The sequence below is a fragment of the Mya arenaria genome, chromosome 6 (genome assembly GCF_026914265.1).
Source record: "Mya arenaria isolate MELC-2E11 chromosome 6, ASM2691426v1".
In the NCBI taxonomy this organism is placed as follows: domain Eukaryota; kingdom Metazoa; phylum Mollusca; class Bivalvia; order Myida; family Myidae; genus Mya; species Mya arenaria.
In genome coordinates this window covers 24,010,102-24,032,730 of record NC_069127.1, presented here as the reverse complement: position 1 = coordinate 24,032,730, position 22,629 = coordinate 24,010,102, and the positions used below count along the sequence as shown (strand labels likewise).

Sequence of the window (22,629 nt, the reverse complement as noted above, 5' to 3'; positions counted from 1 at the left end):
CGCCCTAACGCTAGATCAAAGCACCGCTACTGTAGCACTTTTGTAGCAGTATGTCAACATGCCTACTAATTATATAATTAAATATGTAGTTTTAAGAGGTATGTATTGCTCTTTGATTTCGATTGAAATGTTAAGAACTAATTTATTTTAGCTGTATTGTGACAACTTAAAAAAATACGTTGGTAGAAACCAGTACTGGTGAAGTTCTCCTGATGTGGATCGAACCCAAAATATCTTGGGTGCGTGGCAGACACACATACAGGATATACCACTACACCTCTCTTACGCTGATGGTGTATAGGGATGCATATATATATATATTTTGTCTAAATGGAAAAACAAAACATGACATAAGTTTTTATATTTATTTCAGACAATTGCATCGTCTATTTAAACTATAAAATAATAACAGTAACAACAGGCTATATTGTACTTTGTACAGACAACACAGACAATCACGGTAACAGTAAGGTCGGGAGTAAGGCTGCTAATCAAAGAAGGCGTCTCATTGTTTCGCAGACGTGCCTTAATTGAAACAAACATTTCACAACCGGCCCTTAATTAAAACAAACACTTCACAACTGACCCTTAATTGAAACAAACACTTCACAACTGGCCCGTTATTGAAACAAATACTTTACAGTATCTAATGCAGAGAGTATTTATATATATATTTATTCGACCGTCATATTCACAATTTCAGATTTGGTGTGCGGATGCACGCACGTATAAAAGTTACGTGATATAAACACGAAAACTCGTTTATTTAAACATTACTTAACAGTATTGCTTTAACCCTGAACTTTGTGATGGTTGAATATAAAACTGAAATACCATGTCCCTGAGATTTGCACTAGTGAGTAAACATTTGATGGTTGTCCTGAAATTCAAGGCTTGCAATGATAACACGGGAGCCTTGAAATGTGTTGAAACAGTTGTTGGACGCGAGTTGGTCGAATAGTAGGCAGGGCAATAATCGCCCTTCACTGACCATATCGGGAGAGGTCGCAATATCTAGGGCATATACACATTACCATGACCCATCATGAGGATTGAGTTCATTCGACGTGGCTAGAGATAAACGATGTGTTCGTGTGGCCTTGTCGGTGAAAACATTTAACACAATTGCGTAACCAAATGTTGAAGCCGGTAGACTATCCACAAGCTAAGCTGCCGTTAGAATAAAACACGCAGAACGCTATGCCCAAGAGCCATTAAAGTTCAAAATTTACAAAACATGAACGATGGCTGTATTTTGTACACAAGAAACTCCATGCGTGAAAATGTGATCTCAGCCATGTGATATCGTTCTCGGCTGCTGGCGCACGTGCTTTCGTGCCACGAAGTTGTTGTTGTCGTCGTATGCAACAACCTTTGCCTCGGTGATTTGCCTTTTAAAGCATACAGCTCTCACTGAAAAACAAGAGAAACAAACCATATAAATTATGTTGACCTCGGCAAAATATGATCGAAATTCGGAGGTGTTTGGTTCCATACCCCCTCTGAAAATCTCAATGGGTTTCCACGATTAGATAAAAAGACCACTCTGGACCAGCAAAATCCGGCGTATGGCGGAAAACTTTCACCCAATTTAAAATTACTTTGTAGAGTGACATATATTATTATCAGGTGTTCCTTTGTTCGACTGGTGACAATCTATCAGTTTGTTAGCGGTTACGTAACGATATCGCTTTGAAGAAGTTAAGCAGTATTTGTCTACTTTCTGACTATTATTAAAATAAGATATTTGTATAACACTTCGCGCCAAACAAATACTCGTAAGCCGATGTGTAAATAAATCCTTAACAAACTGCAAATTCTGATGCAAGATCTAGTTTGAGATAATACTTTGCACACAACTTTTATAATCGCTGAATTGACTAAGTAGTTCCTTAGATTACATTAGTTATGCGCAAACCGTTTAATCACGAGATACAATCAAACTTAAAATTCACTTTTTGCAATCAGCTTATCTTTATGACAGTTTTTTTTTCCGGTTTTGCGACCTCCTATTTTTTTGCATCGAACCCATTAATATCATTATATGTACTGCAGAATTGCCAGTAGACATTTTTTTTTCATTTGGGGATTTTATTTTTAAGTTTATTGCACCAGGAAGACATGTAAATGAACACAGACAAGAATTCAAATATTCGTTTGTATAAGAAATACCCTGACCTATCAAGGAAACGGGTAACACATTAATGTTTGGCAGTAAAATCGGAAACAAATTGAAAAATAAATTTACTCACAAGTTATTATAATTTTTCAAATTCAATTTGTTTAACATACCGGGGGCTGTTATCTTTGAGAACGCGTAAGAGACCGCACGTGCCGCAAGGAACAGGAACACGGCGTACAGTCCGCACACGACTAGCAGGATGATGCCGCGGCCCTCCATACCCCCAGCGTCTCGGGCCGACCCCCGCGCCCCCAGGCCACTACCAGGGTAACGACCAGCTGCGTTTGTGTAGCATCTCAACTCGGCTGTCTCCATGACTGGTCGTACATTCATCGTCATTCTTGAAACTGAAATTGATATTAATTCATTATGTTAAATATTCATAAACACTACACCCGTTATAGACCGCGTATGGTGTACGGTTGTCGAGTCAAGATTAATTTACAGAATATCAAGACATTCATGACTCTGAGTGGACATGTGCACTAGTTTACATGAACAGCCACTTCAGAGTCTATGTCGATTTTTGCTTGGGCGAACATTATGAATTTCCAAATAATAAAATAGCCCTTTACGCGCATTATTGTGGCTAGAGTGCACACTAATGCTACTCACTATTTCATACACTCCTCTTATCAAAATTTAATAATAAAACTACACGTACAAGTTCAAGTTCCCGCACAACTTGCAAACCTACAATTGATAAAAAAAGTATCTCGCAATATTCAAATTTAAAAAAAATATATATTGTAACTTTGCCAACTGTACTTGTCGTATTAAAATGATGAAATCTCACTCTGTTGTTGCGTGGTGTCGAACCACTCAACATTATATTTCTTGACCCTTACACTGATCGATAACTGACCACTACGTGCATGAATGCATGTGCGTTTTTAAGGTCGATATAATTCGCTGAGATAAAAAAACCCTCCAAAAAACAGTCTTATTGAAATGATAATTTAAAATCTAGCTTGGTACGTGTTGTTGAACTGCTAAACAATATACTTCTTGACCCTTTCAGTGATCGAATACTGACCACCACGTGCATAAATGCATGTGCGTAAGGTCAATATCAATCGCCAAGATTAAAAAGGACACCAGAAAAATAATAGTCTTACTAAAATGATGAAATCTAGCACTGTTGTTGCGTGTTGTTGAACTGCTTAACATTATACTTCTTGACCCTTAAGATGATCGATAACTGACCACTACGTGCATAAATGCATGTGCATTTTAAGGTCATTATCAATCGCCGAGATAAAAAAAAACACCCAAAATTGACACTTCTTTACATACGGTCCTCAATATAAGATATTAATCTACAAAAAAATAATAATAAGCAGATAGTCAATTTGTCATAACGTTATAGTTTCTGACCGAGGCACATGTGTCGTTCAATATGCATGTGATTTAACCGTTAATAAAAGGAAAACATATGGAAAATATATTATATTGCACACAAGTTTACAAAAATATAACACATGCATAGCACTAAAACTAGAGTTATGCATTTTAGCAACTGAATTTGCAAATATAAGCAGATTGAAATACTCAAACTTAAATTATGAATTACTTTTACCTTATATTATATCCGTAAATTTCACTTGCTGTAAATCTGCGCATAATTTTCAACGATCCGTTCGTTTCTGATGCGAAGTAGGTAATGCCAGAAGAAAGAAGGTCAATGTTAAATATCTACATGAGCTATCATGCATGGTTTCATCATGGACATGTATGTAGTGGAAAACCCCCACCGGTAAATATAGCACACGCGCGTGTCTCGTGATCAGCTGCATGATCAAAACATCGATCTATAAATAGCTTTTATCAATATTTACGTCCATTCGGCTTATTCCGGAAACCTCGGCAGTTTCCGGCAAACATCGTAATGTTAGTGGAAAACCACCTGGATTTTAGGAAAAGTACATGCGGGACTGACCGTTAATATACAGATAACAACAGTTCGATGTTGCATGCATCATATCAGACTGCTTCGTTTAAGTTAAACTTTTGGAGCCCCATGTTATGTTCATTGTCTTTTTTCGGCCGTTCCTGTTCGCCCCAATTTCTATTTTAATGCATTATCTTTTTTAACTCTTTTGACTTGAATGATAAAAAAAATAATGAAGAATAAATAAAGGTTAAGATAAATAAAAAAATAAGCGATGTTTTGGCGCTTTTTTTATTTCATCACTTATGGCAAATGAACTAAACGGAATAATGCATTACAATTAAACAACAACAACAACAATGCTTGGAAAATGTTTGCGTCAGTCTTTTAAGCGTATTACAATGACTTAATGAATAGAGATGTCTTATGATAAGTCCTATCATTAACAGAAATCCATACTAAACTTATGCGTATAAAACAAAAAAAAATATCATTGTGAAACTTAGGCCCCAATTTCTCGAAACTTCTTAAGTCCCTTATAACAGGATTAAGCTAATCTCACTATTTTTGTTGTTCTATAAAATGTGTTATATTTACTTCGTCAAGAATGTTTAGAAATTATGTAGGAATAATCTGTATGATTATCAGAATAAACCATTTTTCATTTATCAAAATCCATTTTCAGTATGTATTTTGGCTAATTGAAATAAGCGACTTAATTATGCCTGTTAAGCTTAAACAGTTTCGAGATAATGGGGCGAACTGGTGAATGAGAATGGCTCCGTCCAAATCCGGTAAAAAAGATATTTAGTGTGATTGTTTTCAGGAGTCCACATGTCTAAAATTCGATTTGAATTTGGTGCGTTTGTCAAAATAGGAAATGCGAGAGACTTTTATAAAAAAATAAAATAATTTTAGTCCATTTTTCGAAAGTTCTGAGGCCCAATAAGCTTAAAAAACAACCACACTTTTTAAATCAAGTTTTCATACTTAATCTTTCAAGATGTTGCCAAAGTCAACATTATTGGATCGTGAATATCATAAAGATGATTTGCTTTTAAAGTTCAAAAACCCATTTAGAAGAATTCAAATATTACACAACCGATACCAAAACAAAAACTTAATCCTGTTTTAAGTCACTTAAAAAAAAACGTTTCGAGAAATTTGGGCATGCACATTTCGTTCATGGTAAGAATAAAGTCATGATACCATTTAGAATGATACTGTTTCTTTGTTACCGTATGCAAATCAAACCATTCTCTAACCTTGTATATTTTTTCCACGGTAGGAAGATTTATAATGTTCAAAACCCGTGCAAATCTCAAATAAGCGAAAATAGCATACTAAATTCTAAATGGCATACTTTATTCTCACTTTAATCTGAGCTGCATGCACTCTCACAGATTTTCCGTTTTTACAACTTTTTTATTTTTTTGTCTTAGAATCAGCAAATTTTTGCGTAAATATTTGCAAACCAGTAATAAAAGACTGCTGAAAAAAGATCAGATCGCAGATTTTCATATTCCCGTTAGAAAATTAATGTTTTATGGCTAAAAGCGTTACTTACGGTTAAAGAAAAATGCATAAAACATAAAAAAAATTAACTTAAATATAAAAAATCTGCGATCAAATTTTTTGTCACCAGCCTTATTTGACTGATTCACATGCATTTTCGCATAAATTGGCTCGTTAAAAAAAATATAAAGTTGTCAAAACGTTCAATCTGTGAGAGTGCAGCTTTAAGTAAGAACGGCAATCAAAAATATCGACACTAAAAAAGTAGAACTCAAAACGATATATAATTATTCCAAAGACAAACCTTTAGTTCCCATGGCATTGACGCATACCTTCGAAGAACACATATTTCCAGCTGCCATGATGCTGTTCCGTTGAAGTATGAGTGCACACTACCGGCTGGTGTGTGAACGTTACCTAATATGGCTGGTGAATGAGGACAGACAAAACAACGACTGAGATATAAAGGTTAGCCTGAATAACATGTCCGTAGTCGTACCTACGCATACATGTATACTAGGCATGAGGCCAGATATAAGATAAATGCTGAATGTGGGCAGACACTATTACCGGTTCATGTTTATCATGAATTTCAAAGTACAAATCAAAGGTTAGAGACCGGAGTTTGATCTTCATTGAGAACCTTTCAATACTAATAGTAAACTTACATGTACATAATGTGACCTTGAAAATTAACATGCTTTTTTATAGTTTACAAACAGTAGTTGGAATAATGTGAAGAAAATATTGCAAAATAACCTTGACACCAAGTGCACAGTCCTGGTAGTCCAAAACATGTTACAGTTTGTGCCCCATTATCCATGTACTAGTATAACTGAACCCAAACTACAGGGACACGCCATGTAGATGACAACGAAAGACCGGCGTAGAATTATATATTTAGGAATGCTCGTAGAAGCGTTTTCCGTCATATTGGAGAGACCAAGAGAGCTGATTTTCTAAATTTGATGTGCAGGCCATTGTAGTGCCTACGTGAAGCTACACCAGAGATGTCTGGTGATATATGTGTTTTGCATAATACTTACTTATGCGTATTTACTATTGTCACTTGGAGCATCTGTACTACAGTTCTCGTGCATATCTTGAACGGCCGGGTTTACGGCCTACATTAAAGCATGCTTTTTGTAGGACGAAGAAATAAGCACAGCAGACGACACCAACGATATTCCCAGGGGCGTACCTAGGCCTTAAAAACTTGTAGGCCCGATGGTTTTATGTGAGTTTGGGGACTTTTATATGCTCATTACACACACTTAATTATGTTTGCAATGATAACAATAAAATCAAGAAACACACCCTGCACGTAGTTTAAATAAACACCAAACTTGCTTTGGTTAAAAATAAACAAATTTTAGAGTTGTTCAAAATGTTAAGTATCTCTTTTTATTGCATGTTAGGGTTATGTTAAGTTGTCATTTAAAAAATAGTAGGCCCAGGCCTACAATGCCTATATGTAGCTACCAATTGTCTCTTTTCATTGAAATACACACGTGCTTAAATTGTGGCAAATTATAATTTATAAAGGGCCGTTGTCTGATTCATCTTTATAAACTAGCTAGGTTTGATCATTGAGTATATAAAATTAAATGTGAGAGAAATATTTCGTCCAAGATTGAAGACAACGAACAGCGCTTTATCAGCTATAAATGAAACCATTAAGCCATATACAGGGCTTCCGTTAAAGGAAGTTTGGAAGTATATTACTCCCTAGAAATGGGTTAAAACTTCCAAAATTGATTCCTTGGACGTACAAAAACTTCCATAATTTTAAAGAAAACTTCCAAAGTTGAAAGCTTGGAAGTACAAAAAATCAAAACCTTTTGTTACTATTACTTTGATAGTCATAATTTCAATCAGTTTAAGTGTTTTTAAGTAAAAGGAATTATAATAATATAAGTAAAATTGAAAATTATTTGATTTTTAATATATTTGTTGAAAAATAGTTGAAAAAGATATTGTATTATGGAGACTTAAACTTCCATATTTTAGTGTAAAACTTCCAAAAGTGATTCACAAGTGGTTCATACTTCCAGTTTCAAATTCTTAATGGAAGCCCTGCATATATAGTTAGTATAACACGTTTGTCCTTGAACTTCACCCTCAATGTTTAACTGCGATAAAGCCTAATAAAAAGCGTTGATAACCAAGGTCAAGTTCCTACCAACACACAAACTGTATATGCACTGATAACTGGACAATGATGAGTAAGGAAATGAATTATGTAAATAACTCAGCAAAATATTTATGTCATCTGGACCAGCATTTAGATTGAAACGTATTCCCAGTGTATGATCATTTCTCCGCCTCAAAAGCGAACGGTTCACTCCACCGTACTTTCAATCTTAAACATTTATTTGTTAAGACATCATAAATGAACAAAAGCAAGCTAGAACGCTTCACCTGTTTTGAGTCAAACTAATTATTTTATCAATTTTAATGTAAACGGCCTATTTTAAAACTTCGTTAAAAATTGAAAACTGTCTGATTTATATTAGACTAAGATTTAAAAGGGGGGTATCTACGGTGCTGGCCCAGAACAGATGTCTATAAACATTGTCACCAAGTTCAATCCTGATTGGATAATAAATTAGTTTTTGCCCACATCACCTGAATTTAGGCTTAATAGCAGCTTAGGCAAAAAGAAAATGATTTGGTTAGGGATACATCATTTTCAAAAATAGGTAGGGTATGTAGGCTTTTTATATTTTTTCGTATTTTTTTATTGGGCTTCATATAATAACGTTATTTTTATCATTGGAGAATGGTTTTAAAGAAATCTTCAGTATAAAGCGTTCAAGGTTTTAAAGTACATATTAACCACACTTATATTTTTTTTCAATTTTTTCACCTACTGACGATAAAACGGTAGGGTCGGCTGCTATTTCTATGTGGGACTGGTAACCCAAACCGAATGTATTTTTTTATGCCTTATTGTCAAGAATAATGATGGCCAGAAGCCACACAATAGTCCAAGGTTGTTTGTCTAAGGGTTTAACTTTATATGAATGGTGTGAATTATCGTCAATGAGAAACGAACAGGGTCTGCCACTTCGTCTAAGGGATTTAAATAAATGGTGTGAAATATCTTCAATGAGCCAAGAAGATGGGCTAAATCATAAATCAATGGCTAAACAATACACAAAAATGAAACCCATCAGATGTTTTCACATTTTAATAAACTAACAATATTTTACGAGTGGTAACTATGAATACAGTCTTAATTGGATACAAAAACGATTACTATATACATGTGTGAATCAAATATCATGCTATATAATAATGATCCAAAGTCGAAATGTCTAGCCGATGATCTTTGATCGTTTTCTTATAAATAGCAAACATATAGATTGTGTAAGTAGGTTACAAACAAGGTTGTGTTACCTCTGAAGTACAATATGGATAATCAAATGAAAACAATAGCAGTACAGTGAATAATATTTACACGATTTCAGCAGGATGACCTAGTGCTCAGTACATGATAAGGCCAACAACACTTAATTACCATGTTATGCATTCTGGTCCCGTTTGTGTTCTTCAGTTTTAGTTTACACTAATTTCTTTTAGCTTGATTGAGATGAAAGCGGACAGCTGAGAGTCCGTTTCCTGGGCGAAACCAGTACTGGCGTCTATTTTGAGAGGCCATTTGAAGGCACCCTGATGGGTATTGAACCTTTTCTGGGCGAAACCAGTACTGGCGTCCATTTTGAGGAGCAAAAATAAGCTACCACTGGTGGGGATTGAATCTTTGTTATAATCATTTAACATAATTAAAAATGACTTTTGACTATCTGACTGGATAGTTTTTAATGGTTTCCACTGGGCATCTAACAACTAATATTTGTCAATCCTGCAAAACAGCCTGGGGTCTGTTTGAATTATATATATACATATACCTGTGAGGGTTTCATGACCAAAGCAGGTTAAAGGAGCTTAGACCCCTTTTGAAATCGTTTCAAGAATCATTCAGATTAATTTCAAGTTAAAATCTTTACAACTGTATATTAGTCTGAAGATAAAATCTCTCAATCCTAATTTTCAGGATTAACTCTGAACTTCAGAACCCCGGATGTGTCTCATTGGATATTAGGATTTCAGTTTGGAGTGAAAATTTCTTGTTCCTTTTTCCTGAAAAACCAGCAACTGAAAAAAAACAACACAAACAAGAACTACTTGTACCATAGTGTATGTGTAAAACAATATTAAACACATGTCATCAAACAAAGGACTATGCTTATTTGTATCATACAGTAGTGTATGAGTTAAACAATTATAAACGCAATCAACTAAACACAAACTATAAGACCTTCAACTTCATCTCAAACGAAGGTAAACACCTACAATACTGTGCGAATGACAAACATGAAATTAACTAAGATCGGCCTAGTATATAGCAGCATTCATAATCCATGATTGCACATAGTGCAAACATCTGACATGGAATACAGGAACAAGGTCAGGGTTACTAGAACGAAATGTGGTGTACATGTTAGACACATGAACATTATTTAACAGGCAGTTAAGTGCAATATGGTTTTATGCAGAGGTGAAGTTTTCCAAAAATAGTTAATCTTGAATGAAAAACAAATGAACAGTGTTTATTAAATGTAGATCATGGTTGATATGAGGGGTGATTTATGATCATTTGTGAGAAATTTAGAATGATAGGTCCTGGTGTTCATTTATGACATATACATTTCAGAATACTTTGAAAACAGTTTTAGTAGACAACCTTGCCAGCAAATGAAACACCTCATTGGCCTGTATAAAAAAATATGCTTAATCATTAAGAATTTTAACATCACAGTTTTTTTTAACTACTTTAAATCTGTGACCATATTTGGAAATGTACTTTTCCTGTCCATTATAGTTTCTAACCTTTCAAAACACGTTGTGAATTGTTTTGTTTACATTCTTTCAAAGATATTAATTAAAGCGCTTTAAAGGGACTAGACACCAGATGGCAAATACAGTATATTCTCAAATCAACCCTAGAATGAACATTACTAATCAGTATGAAGCATCAAATACAAACCAAATACATCATTTTACATGACTGAAAGAATATTTAGTGTATATAGCATGTGGTAGATAAACCCAGTAAATATTCAAATTGGAAACAAACACAACAACTGCATAAGATACATGTGTCATAAGTGATGCGATACATCAGTATGTAAGTTTTTTACATTTTTTAAATTTTCTCTTTTTTATTGCAATGGTATCTTCTGGTGTCTAGTCCCTTTAAATCCAAATAAAACAATAATGATATTAAAAAGGTTATGTCTTGTTTAAATAATAATGCTTCTTGATATATAAGTGTGGATGATTTTTTTGGTGGTATTTGTTCCTTTGGTCGGGCTGAGAACCAAGACCTTTGGGTAAAAGCCAGACACTAAACCAAGTCTCACCCTAAAAACAAACCTCAAACAGTAATGCTAATGACTGTCACACAGGACCAAAGTCTCTTTAAAAGGTTCAAATGACAAATTAATTTACAATGATCACAAACTATACCCGTATTTTTTTTATACTAAATATACTTTAGTTTTTAACAAGATGTCAGAACATCATATGACATGCAGATATAAATAGAATACATTTAGAAGCTAACTGTCATAACCATTAATATTTTATTAACTGTACAACAATATTAACTTCATGATGATCATTTCAAAGAAAGATAACTGCTAAACATAAAATAAATTTAAGCTTTTAATACTATTTTCTGAAAGCTGCATTCTCACAGATTGACAATTTTGACAACTTTTTTTTTATATATAATGAGCCATTTTTTTTACAAATGTCTCAACAACAGTGATATATGACTGCTGACAAAAGATCAAGTCACAATAATTGTTCATATTTAGGCTTGAAAGTTGATGTTTTATGGTTAAAAGCGTTAGGAACGCTTTAAGAAAAATAAGTATTTTGGTAGTTTTCCAAACGATCGAGATCTGTTCTTTTGTGAGTTATCTTAAATAAATGAATTGAAGGCATTGATCCCAAAATCAGCTGATTCTGATACAAACAAATAAGAAAAGTCTAGACTGTCAATCTGTGAGAGTGCAGCTTTAACTTCACAGACACAACAAAAAGTCAACAATAATAACACAAATTAAACTGCTTTTGTTAGGGTTTATCTACTAAAAACATCTTAATATCTTTTAACAGCTTAACATAATCTATCATTCAATGATTTGTGGTTGATGCTGCTCTTAATTTTGCCTATACTTAAAAGTGAAACATTATGCATAAGTCTATCATACATGATACTTGGCAAATTTGATAGTTGCTCAAATTTTCGATTTTCTTCAGCACGGAACGTTGATTTTTTTATGCCAAGCAGAAGTGTAAGATTGTAGGCTTAATCACCCAAGTCTAAATTTGTTAATTGCCATGGAAATTCATGACATCACTTTTAGCACAAACATACTGAAACCAGGAATTTGATTGTCAGGTGAAACTATAAAGAATGACATTAAAAAGCAGAGTTTTGTACTGAGTCAATTTCCCAAGAAATATGTTCGATACTTTTTTATCAATCAAGACTTTAGTTCGTAATTTTTCATATTGTACTTATTTGCTGGACCAAGACATACAAAAAAGAAAGCATATTTTATCCATCCTATATATAATATATAAATATAGAAGTTCCAGGGACTGGTTTAATGACAACACCATTGACTCACAACTTAAGCGCTGTACAGAACCTATTGTTGTTGTTTAACAATGCCAATCGATTAGAAGGGAGTTTTGACTGAACCCAGTCCGGTTTTCTTATGCGAACGTTCAATATCCATTGTGTTTTGAATTTTATCAATGCATATTCATGCATATGCGCACCTAATTTGGAGCTCAGACTTTCATTTTAGAATGCTGTACAAATTAAGACAAAACAATACAAAAGAAAGAAGCAAAACAAAATCTAAAAATTCAAAATATACACATCACAGACTTGAATAATATACAGAAGGGAATAGATACGAGGAATTCTCGGGTCAGTCAAATGGGTGGCAAGAGAGCAATCCTGTTTAAGACCTCAGTTTCATCTTGACAACAAATTTTGCATGTGATTACATTTAAAATCAGTATCGTATGTACATGGCAGACTTTAATTTCTTAACAGAGGCAGACATGCTGATATAATTGCAGTAAGAAAAGAAACCTTATAAAATAACTGGAAACAGGCACCTTTAAAATTGTGATAGGAATTATTTAAATGTAGATGGAGCAACTTAATTCACACCTTAAGAAATAAACAAGAACACATATTTTGATAATTATTAAACAATTTTGAACACAATTAAAATGGTATATTTCAATTTCTATCAGCTAAACAATGATAACCTGAACAAACAATGTCATATTTATGGGGACTGATATTTTTTGTTTAAACATCGAACTGTCACACAAAAAGGTCATTATTGGTTATTATGGAACTTTAGATATGTAGTGCTACATACAATAGATATAAAACATATTTTTTAAAAGTAAATCTTGCTATAAGACTTGGTTTACCCTCAACAATATGTATATAGTTGCAGCAACAATTTGGTGAATAAGCTCTGTGGCTCTTAAAATTTTACATACATGTATATTTACAAACTTAACACATAAACTTAATACATGTATAGTATTATCAATAAGAAGATATAAACAGCGTAATTAACAGTTGTTTTCATTATTCCATTCACCACCACACAGACGTTCAAATCCTCAAAAAGGTGCATTACCCTTAAAGACCTTTTCTGGCATACTGTTTTTAGCTTGATGTAACAAAAATATCGCTACAAAGATTCTTCATTCTCAGACAATTCGAATAATGATCCCACTGCTTTGAATAGGCAGCCAAATTATCCAGGCAACAGGTGGTTCATGCAATAAAATACTCTATTTTGCAATGTCTTATATGGTCTTATTAACTTTATGACCTTGTATGTCACAATTAGAATACATACTATGTATGGCATAAAAAGACATGACTTTTGGTTAGGGCTACATCCTTTAAAAAAAACAGTAAGATTTATGCAAGAATGTCATCATTTGGGAATAGCGTTAAAGTAATCTTCTGTATAAAGCTTTAAAGGTTTTTATTCAGCATTAAAACTCACTCACTCCAAAAAAAGAAAATCAACAGACTATGAAAACCGTAGGGTTGGCGCCTATTAAGACAGTAGTCTCATGTAACCCGACCCAGAAGTAATGTTTTTTTTAGGCCTTACCTTGCCCTCAAAAATGTGGATGGAATACATTTAAATTCAAGACAGAGCACAAATACTGATCATATGCAACATTATTAATAAGCCTAAGAATCATTCAGCATCAGATGTTGATTTTTTTCTCTTTTTGCCTTTATCAGTGTCTGTTTTTTTTATCAGTTTCCTCTGAAGCATCTTTTTCACTGCTCACTCGAATAAATTCCACAATAATTTGCTCAATATTTTCCGGATCACCATAATCCAAGTCACTGGCGATAATTTTGAGCAGCTTCCAAATGTTCGACTGCAAACTTGTCAGACTTTTCTTTGTTTCCGACAGCTCTCTTTCTTTCACAAGCAACATCTGTTTTTGTACCACCGCACACAGGCTAAGTGAATCCACTTCTTCCGGACTAGCCAAATTTGAAATAACTGGGACAGTCTGTACATGTGCACTCTTAAACTCTTTCTTAACTCCATTATTCTTCAATGTAACCTCAACATTCCTTTCCTTCATGTCAACCTCTTTCTTAGCTTTGGAATCTGTTTTCTCATCTTTGTAGACTGTTTTATCTAGTTTCTCTTTATCAGGTTTGACATCATCATCATTTATCTCCAAGTATCCATTACCTTCCGCCTCCACAGCAGTCCCTTCTGTCTCTTTATCAGAGTATTTCTTGTTCTCTTTATCCACATTCTTGTCTGTCTTAGTTCCTGATGTTTTCTTTGATGTCTTATCACTTTCATCCGATTTGTTAGATGAATCTTCAGAATCCGCATTACCAGCTGAACCCATTTTCTTGTTCGCACTTTCATTACAAGTTTTAGGATGAGGTGCGGAAAGCTTCGTTTTCCACGGAGTTTTTGTAGTTGCTCCAGTTTCCTCTAGATCCTCTTCTTCCATTTTAAGGTCTATGAGTCCAGCATCACCCCCTGCATTTGGAACGGTTATAAAGCCTCCATCCTCCGTCTTTATTTTTGTGCACCTCTCATTGCTTCCATCCTCGTCATCACTTTTCCTCTTCGCAGGGTTTGATGTACTGCAATGAGATACAAGTCTTATAAGGATATTCAAAAGGCAATTCAAATTTGGTTTATTTTGATAATTAATCAAAATGTCATTACTAAAATTTTCTATGAAAGTTTTAAAAATTCAAAAGAAAGAAATATGATGAAGTTAATTTAATAATACACCAAATCTTCCATTTGAGAATGATTTGGTGGCAATGTTTTTTTTTATTCGTTTTTTAAATTGGGAATTTTATTTCCACACTTCTGGAAAAAAGAGACGTTTAAGCTTTGAGAACAGGCTCACAATCAAGACCTTAATTGATCAGAGCCACCCCCACTACAGGCCAAAACAATTCATCTACCTCAATATGTTTTACCTTTTATTACTCTTGTTATTTTTACAGTGTAGGATCAAATGACCTTAATGCCATGTAATCATTATTTTGCTATTTATTTTTGCAAATTGAATTTAATCAAGTATTTAAATCGAAAAAATAAGCCAATTGTTATGTTCCAACTGAATCAAGATTTTTGAAATTATGAATAAAATCCTTTACTCAAAGGGGTCCCAGGAAACTTATTTATTTAAATAATAGGAATTTATTGATGAGAAAGCATTATTGCTAACCTGCTGCTGCTAACTGCTAAGCTGCTCTGGCCTGCCAGATTTTGCGCTTTCTCAACCAGGGTCTGAAACAGACATTCAAATTACATTACGCATGTTGAAAAAACATCACTAAAGGGAGAGGAAAACAGAAGTTATGAAGTGGCTGCCCACTATTTTCTGTTTAATTTTCACCCAAAATACTTCTGTAGCTAATGGGGTTTGCTCCAAACATCATTTACACTGCCCTATGGGTTAGGTATTGCAAGCCAGAAACCCAGCGCATTGATTACGCTGATTTCTATAAATTTCCAGCAAACTGCAACAGGGGTGAGAATGGTTGAAGAAAATCCCTGTACGCCAGGGTTCCTTTAAGGTTTTTGTGTTAGCCTACATTTGCATTTAAACATATCGTACTTCTTATGTTTGCTTTTTTTCCTTTATAGGAGAAAAATAATTGAGATCTTCACAAGAGCCTCACCCATGCCTGAAGCATTCAAGTAGCTACTTGGCTCTGTGAGTCTGAGATCTGTCGAGGGGAAGCTATATTGAGCATGGCGTTACGCAAGTTGATAACTTTAAATTAGGGTTAAACAACTAACTATAAGTGTCATGGATTTAATGTGAGCGGGTCAACATGAGCATGAAATAATGCAATGGTTTGTAATAGGGATGCAAACGAATGGCAAAATTGATATTCGAATATTCGGTAATTCTTTCGATTGAATATTCGATTATCAAAATGAATCTTTTAGAAGTTGTAGTAAACTACTATTATAAGCTTTAGTTATAGAAGGGGCATTGTTCCCTTTTTTGTCGTAGCCGGTAAATGCGATGGATCCTGACTCTTCCCTAAATTAGCCCCTGAAATTCACTATCCGAACAAAAGGCAATATATTTTTGAACAAACAGCACACAAAATCGAATAATTTCAATTCCACTGCATTCATATTTGTAAACAATGCGAAATCAGACCGGTGATGATCATAACTATTTATAACTATGTGAAAACCAAACCAACTCGGGAACTAGTAAAATAATAAAAAGAAAACAAACGTGGATTTAGCCTCATCTATTGTACAACAATACAGGAAATATATCCTAAATTGCTTTACCATACACTTACACATAAATCATTAACGATGTATTGAAACACGGAAAAAAGTTTGTGGTATGTACATGTAAGTAGCATATCGTATTCATATCGCCACAACGATTTGAATTATTTTGCACAACTTAATTGGAAGGCCGATTTCTCATGTCCTTAATTGGCCTAATCATATAAATTTCACTGACACCATTTGAAACTTGTATGATGAAACTTTTCTTATCAGAAGTTATTGTGAAATCACTGGACCGGGACTGATAGTACCCGACCATATACCCTACCTGGCATACGACGCCAGTATAGAGTATTGTCATCACATTCACGCCTCTGGCATTAGTGGCCAGTTGTTGTAGAAACAAGACAAACAAATTTTATACACAACACCATAGATGTAGTCAAAAGGTTTGTTATTCGATCGAATATTTGAATGTTCGTTTGCATCCCTAGTTTGTAATGTTTTGACAGCTTTTTGTTAAACAATTGATTCCAAATGCACCTACTTCATTCCAGAAGATTCTGTTTCTGTAGTTCACTTGCTGTCTTCAAATAAATGAAATGAACCCAAACAGAACCAAGTTAACTGTGAGTTGCTCATCTCTACAGTTTGCCCAATCTGGAGCATGGAATTACACTAGAATCGCTTATCTAAATGTGTGAGTTTGTTTCTCCAGAGACCGAACCGTCCAGAGCATGGAATTGCACTGTCATCACTTATTTTAATGTTTGAGTTGGGGAATTCCAGAGACTGAGCTATCAAGAGCATGGAAGCTTGAGACCGCGGCGGTGGACTTCTCCTTGATGACTCTGAGAGGTGGTAATCTATAGAAACGGTGAGCTAAAGTAACCGCCCCATTCAGAGCATCAATTAAGCTAGAGACACTTACTTTACTCTGGGAGTTGGTGATCTCTATTGACCAAGCCATCCGGAGCATCGCGGTGGACTTCCGTGCCATTCAGAGCACCAATTAAGAATAATAATTGATTCGTTACAAGGCACGTTAAAAACGTCTTGGACATTTAATTTTAGTGAAATTAAACTTCTGTTTTTCATTTTACTCTGTCAATCTTAATCCTCATATGGGAATAATCCTTTCATATTTACGTGAATTCAAATATGTTAGAGGAGGGCTTTTGTCCGCCCTGTTATTTTCACGGGAGGGCGTTTGTCCGCCCTGTCATTTTCACGGGAGGGCTTTTGTCCGCCCTGTCATTTTCACGGGAGGGCTTTTGTCTGCCTTGTCATTTTTGGACGGGAGGGCTTTTGTCCGGGAGGGCTTTTGTCTGTTTCCCCCAATTAAGCTAGAGACACTTACTCTACTCTGGGAGTTGGTGATCTCTAGTGACCGAGCAATTCGGATCAAGGCGGTGGACTTCTCTTTAATGGCCAGTTTCTGTTTCTCAAACTGTAGGATGGTTTTCTCCTGAAGGCTAATTTTCTCCTGGCATGCCTGTTAATATATAGCTGCGTACATAGTATTTGATAAATCATATAGCCAATGTTGGCTTGGAAAGCACAGAGTTATTGAAGTGTATGATTGCAGACATGATGATTATTTTGTTACATTATCAGTACGATTTGTTTACCAATAAATCACACATCAATTTGTGAAATGATTCAAGTATACCTGCATTTTCTTGCGTGCCTCCTCCAATGGTGTTTTGCATTAATTCTTTTTAACACGCCAGAGTCCTACACTGGTGTTTTGCATAAATTCTTTTTAACAAGCCAGAGTCCTACACTGGTGTTTTGCATTATTTCTTTTTAACAAGCCAGAGTCCTACACTGGTGTTTTGCATAAATTCTTTTTAACAAGCCAGAGTCCTACAGTGGTGTTTTGCATAAATTCTTTTTAACAAGCCAGAGTCCTACAGTGGTGTTTTGCATCAATTCTTTTTAACAAGCCAGAGTCCTACACTGGTGTTTTGCATTAATTCTTTTTAACAAGCCAGATTCTCACACTTATGTTTTGGAGCAATTCTTTTTAAAAAAGTCAAAGCCTATACTGGTGTTTTGCATCAATTTTTACAAGTCAAAGTCCATCACTAGTTCTTTTCATCATTTTATTTTAAAAGCCAAAGTATAACACTAATGTTTTGCATCAATTCTTTTTAAAAAGCCAAAGTCATACATTTTTTCTTAGCATCATTTTTTTAAAAAAAGCCAAAGTTTAAAACTAATGTTTTGCATCAATTCTTTTTAACAAGCCTAAGTCTTACACTTGTGTTTTACATCCATTCTTCTAAACAAGCCTAAGTCATACACTAGTTCTTTGCATCGTTTCTTTTTTAAAAGCCAAAGTATAACACAAATGTTTTGTATCAATTCTTTTTATCACGCTAAAGTTCTACACTGGTGTTTTGCATCATTTTCTTTAACAAGCCAAATTACTTCACTGGTGTTTTGCATCAATTCTTTTTAACAAACCAGATTCTTAAACTCGTACATTTTAACAAGCTATGCAGTATAAAATCTAGATTTTGAAAGGCTAGAAAGCATTAAACCAGTGCAGGGCTTGCGGGCTTATGCTTATTTGACCTCCACTTGCTTATGCCTCTTATTCATGTAAATAGTTATATTACCAGTTCCTCCTGCTGTCTTGAGATCTCATCAGCTTTCTTCTTCAACAATGCCTCTTTCTTTGCAAGGGCTTCTTCCTTCTGCTTCAACTTACGTGCCTGGAAAACACAAGATATACGTGAGATATTTATACAGGGGGTGGAAGTCCGGGGGATGAAAAATTTGATGCAAAATGGCCATTTCCAAATACATCTTTGCAACTAAAATCAATGATTTAGGATTTTATCAAACAACTCTGCACTCTGAAAGACAATGTGGCTATAAAAGTACAGGTCATTGAATTTATAGCACACTAAATATATGCAAACTCATTATTTTTCAAAGATTCAAGACTCTACAACAAGTCATTCAAATGTTATTGAGCAGAAACGTGATGCCGATAAGAATGATGCGTCATACAAATGTACCTACGGTATTTGTGTTTGCCATGCTTCACAAGCGACACAAAAAGGACACACAAACCTTATCTTCAACTGTCAGAACACTAGCACATAACTTCAGCTGCCGACATAATGGTTAAGATGTCTGCCTCTCACCCAATAGCTTGTGGGTTTGATCCCAATTAGGGGAACTTAAATGTCTCAAAATGAACACTGCACTGGTTCCTCCAAGTGAAACACTCGAAGCCAATTTTATGAGCTATCAGCTTTCATCAAAATGAAGCAATATAGCTTAAACATGGTAATTAATATAATCCATACCTCTTCTTGTTTGGCTTGTTTTTCTTTCTCTCTCCTGGAAAGAAGAGGAAAATCATAAACAGCTGAAAGGAAGTACATAAATATTTTCCTTCTTTTTATTTATTAAAAAAATGCCAGGTAAATGTATGTAAAATCAGATAACAAGGTGAGGTAGAAAACTTGTTTCTAGATTAGCCTCCCAGCTGCAATAATAGCGCAATATCAAAATTGCATGAATAAACACTGCCGCTGAAAATATGGACATACACTACACTTTAAAACCCTGGAACACCTTACAAAAGGAAAGTTACATATTTTGTCCTCATTCACTCCTGGTTTACCACACTATGTCATTGAACTCACATGGTTTTCTTATACGTCTTTGTATATGTAGGCATCAAAGCCTGATTTTCATCTTCCGGCTCTTCCTGAATGTCACAGCGACTGAAACCAACACAGACTTGCTTAAATATTGTACAAAGAAATTGTTCAAACCTCAACCATTTTATTTGAATACAACTTGCATTAGTCTGTTTTAAAATTATTGTTGATTGTGTATTTATTGGGCATGCTTTGCTTGAATTCCATTGACATGTTTTATGTCTTTTTTTCGTTTTCGTATTTGTAATATACAACGTATGCAAATTGGACATAAATAAAAACGTGTTTAGAGTCGAGTTGATATTAGAAATGGCTCAATTGTCAGGGTAACACTAATTGTTTCTGCATTTGAGCCAGCCAGATAACTTACTAACAAATGTTAGGATTCTAAGTGAAAATTAAGGGGTCCAGCGTTTTCAGACATATTTAATTTCAAAAAGAAAACAGAAGTAGAACTTTTTAAAGTACACCCTACATTTTAAGTCATTGATATTGCAGATAGGCAATCATTAATTACCAGGCTTAATCATTAAGAATGATAACTTTCACAGGTGTTTAAAGGTCAGCCTACCCCACTCATCCAATACAGGTCAGATTTTGCTTTTGCAATATTGCAGCAAATCAGATTGTATTCTAAGTTTTAAAGATGACATAATGTAAAATCTGCTATTAAACAAGAGCGCCACAAACAATCACGGACAAGGGACACAACTCCATAAATATTTCAATGGTTAATGAGCATTGCTTTGTTTCAGAGTTAAAATGCTTATCAAGTTTTTTTTGCTATTATTTCTAACATTTTTGAGCCAAGATTAATTTATATTTCTTGATGCAAAACTAATGAAACAGAAACTAAGACAAAACCTTGACAAAAAAATCAATTTGTTAGAAAATATTTAACTCAAAATGTTGAATGGTAAAACTTACTTAAAGGTGGCGTCAGGGTTATCTTTGCAGAACCACTTGTCAGGCAAAGAATCAGCAGAGATCCCGGCAGGAAGTCTCCTCCACCTCAGACAATTATCGCACTGTGCCCACGTCCAGTCTGGAAGTTGAGAGCTACAAAGAGGAAAAGAGACTATTCAACATGAGGCAACGTGTGGAAGGAGATACCAACGGGAAGTCTACGCCAACTGAAGCAGTTGTCACACTGTACCCAAGTCCAGTCTGGAAGTTGAAAGCTACAAAGAGGAAATGAGACTTTTCAACAATAGGGCAACGTGTGGAAGGAGATACCAACGGGAAGTCTACGCCAACTGAAGCAGTTGTCACACTGGGCCCAAGTTCAGTCATGAAGCTGGGAATTAGACAGAGGAAATGAGACTTTAAAACAAGCAGGCAGCGTGTGTGCAGTGGAAATGGGTGTGCCAGCTCAGGCAGTTATCACACTAAGCACATGTCAAGTCAGGAAGCTGAAACTAGACAGGGAAATAAGATAATTAATAAAGAGGACAGTGTGTGTGCGTTAATACTGTTGGGAAATCTCTGCCAGCTTGGCCCAAGTCCAGTTAGGCAACTGGAAGAGAAAACAAGTTGATGTATTCTAATTCAAATTAATTTCAGTCCATTAATTTGTGGTGACAAATTTCAAAACAGCTTAAATGGACCATGTCAAGTTTGTTTCCCTGGGAAGAAACCAGTAGTGCTGTCAATAAGAAAGTACATCTGGTGGGGCATGAACTCATGACCTATCTGGCAGGCTCCATTTCTTTTGTAAACATGTACATGGGCCACATAAAACAAAAATGTGCCATTTATCAAATCATGTTGTCATTATCAACGACGCATATAAAGATGTGATCTATGTCATACAGGTATGAGTAGGCTCGTACAAAGTGAAAAGAAATGACAGCTTCAAAATCACAAGGAAGACACAAGAGTCAAACAGCATATACATGGTAACATAGATTTCACAACTTCAAAGGCCAAATTCAACCATAACTTATACTATGAAGTACAATTGTAAAAACAAATAGTGTTTCACAACCTCTTATGTGCATTATACCTATGGACAATAAAATATGTCATCTTACCTATGCTGTCTAAATCACATCAACAGGTTTTCATTATTAGTTATCCTTAACACCATGATTGTGTACAGTTTTTTTATGGGGTGGGGTGTGGGGGTGAATACAATTTAATTTCATGTATCCTCCATTCTACTTTATCCACATTTTAACTATCTTAATTAGTTTTAAATTATTATTCATTGCCAAATGAGCTTGGATCATGTTTCTTATACCAAGCGTAATCTTGTCTGTGGTTACTTATCAGTAAATCAAGCAATCATGCGATTTTATCTCTGATTATCTCCGAGATTAAGACAATGCATCAATTAGTGGTTGAAAATAAATAAATAAATAAACCATGTCTCCAACTTCACACAAGCAGAATTTACTAGTCACATGATAGCCATGGACACACAAAGGCACACAGGCTTCAATTCAGTATATTCCATTG

The 22,629-nt window shown here is 34.8% G+C and overlaps 2 protein-coding genes across 9 annotated transcripts in view; both read right to left on the bottom strand.

Annotated features, from left to right (window-relative positions):
• Positions 1-351: 351 nt before the first annotated feature.
• Positions 352-5,993, bottom strand: LOC128238896 (uncharacterized). 3 transcript variants are annotated; one of them, XM_052955205.1, is made up of 3 exons: positions 5,893-5,993; positions 2,293-2,529; positions 352-1,413 (listed from the first exon to the last, which is right to left on the bottom strand). In XM_052955205.1, exons 1-3 carry the CDS (start codon positions 5,948-5,950, stop codon positions 1,292-1,294), a joined length of 417 nt encoding a protein of 138 aa, XP_052811165.1. In that variant the 5' UTR covers positions 5,951-5,993; the 3' UTR covers positions 352-1,291. The 3 variants fall into 3 exon arrangements, with proteins under 3 accessions (XP_052811165.1, XP_052811166.1, XP_052811167.1); XM_052955206.1 differs by lacking the exon at positions 5,893-5,993 and adding an exon at positions 3,762-3,902; XM_052955207.1 differs by lacking the exon at positions 5,893-5,993 and adding an exon at positions 2,847-3,166.
• Positions 5,994-8,766: 2,773 nt separating this feature from the next.
• Positions 8,767-22,629, bottom strand: part of LOC128238751 (MORC family CW-type zinc finger protein 3-like) — a 37,194-nt gene continuing 23,331 nt past the window's right edge. For 5 of the 6 annotated variants that reach the window (XM_052954981.1, XM_052954987.1, XM_052954983.1 and 2 more), the window contains 7 exons: positions 21,097-21,228; positions 20,152-20,232; positions 19,810-19,843; positions 19,111-19,206; positions 17,844-17,978; positions 15,447-15,508; positions 8,767-14,847 (listed from right to left, as the gene is read on the bottom strand). In XM_052954981.1, the coding sequence (XP_052810941.1) occupies positions 13,965-14,847; positions 15,447-15,508; positions 17,844-17,978; positions 19,111-19,206; positions 19,810-19,843; positions 20,152-20,232; positions 21,097-21,228 (1,423 nt within the window). In that variant the 3' untranslated portion in view covers positions 8,767-13,964. The remainder of the gene's footprint in view (positions 14,848-15,446; positions 15,509-17,843; positions 17,979-19,110; positions 19,207-19,809; positions 19,844-20,151; positions 20,233-21,096; positions 21,229-22,629) is intronic. The other variant, XM_052954982.1, reaches the window with a different exon arrangement.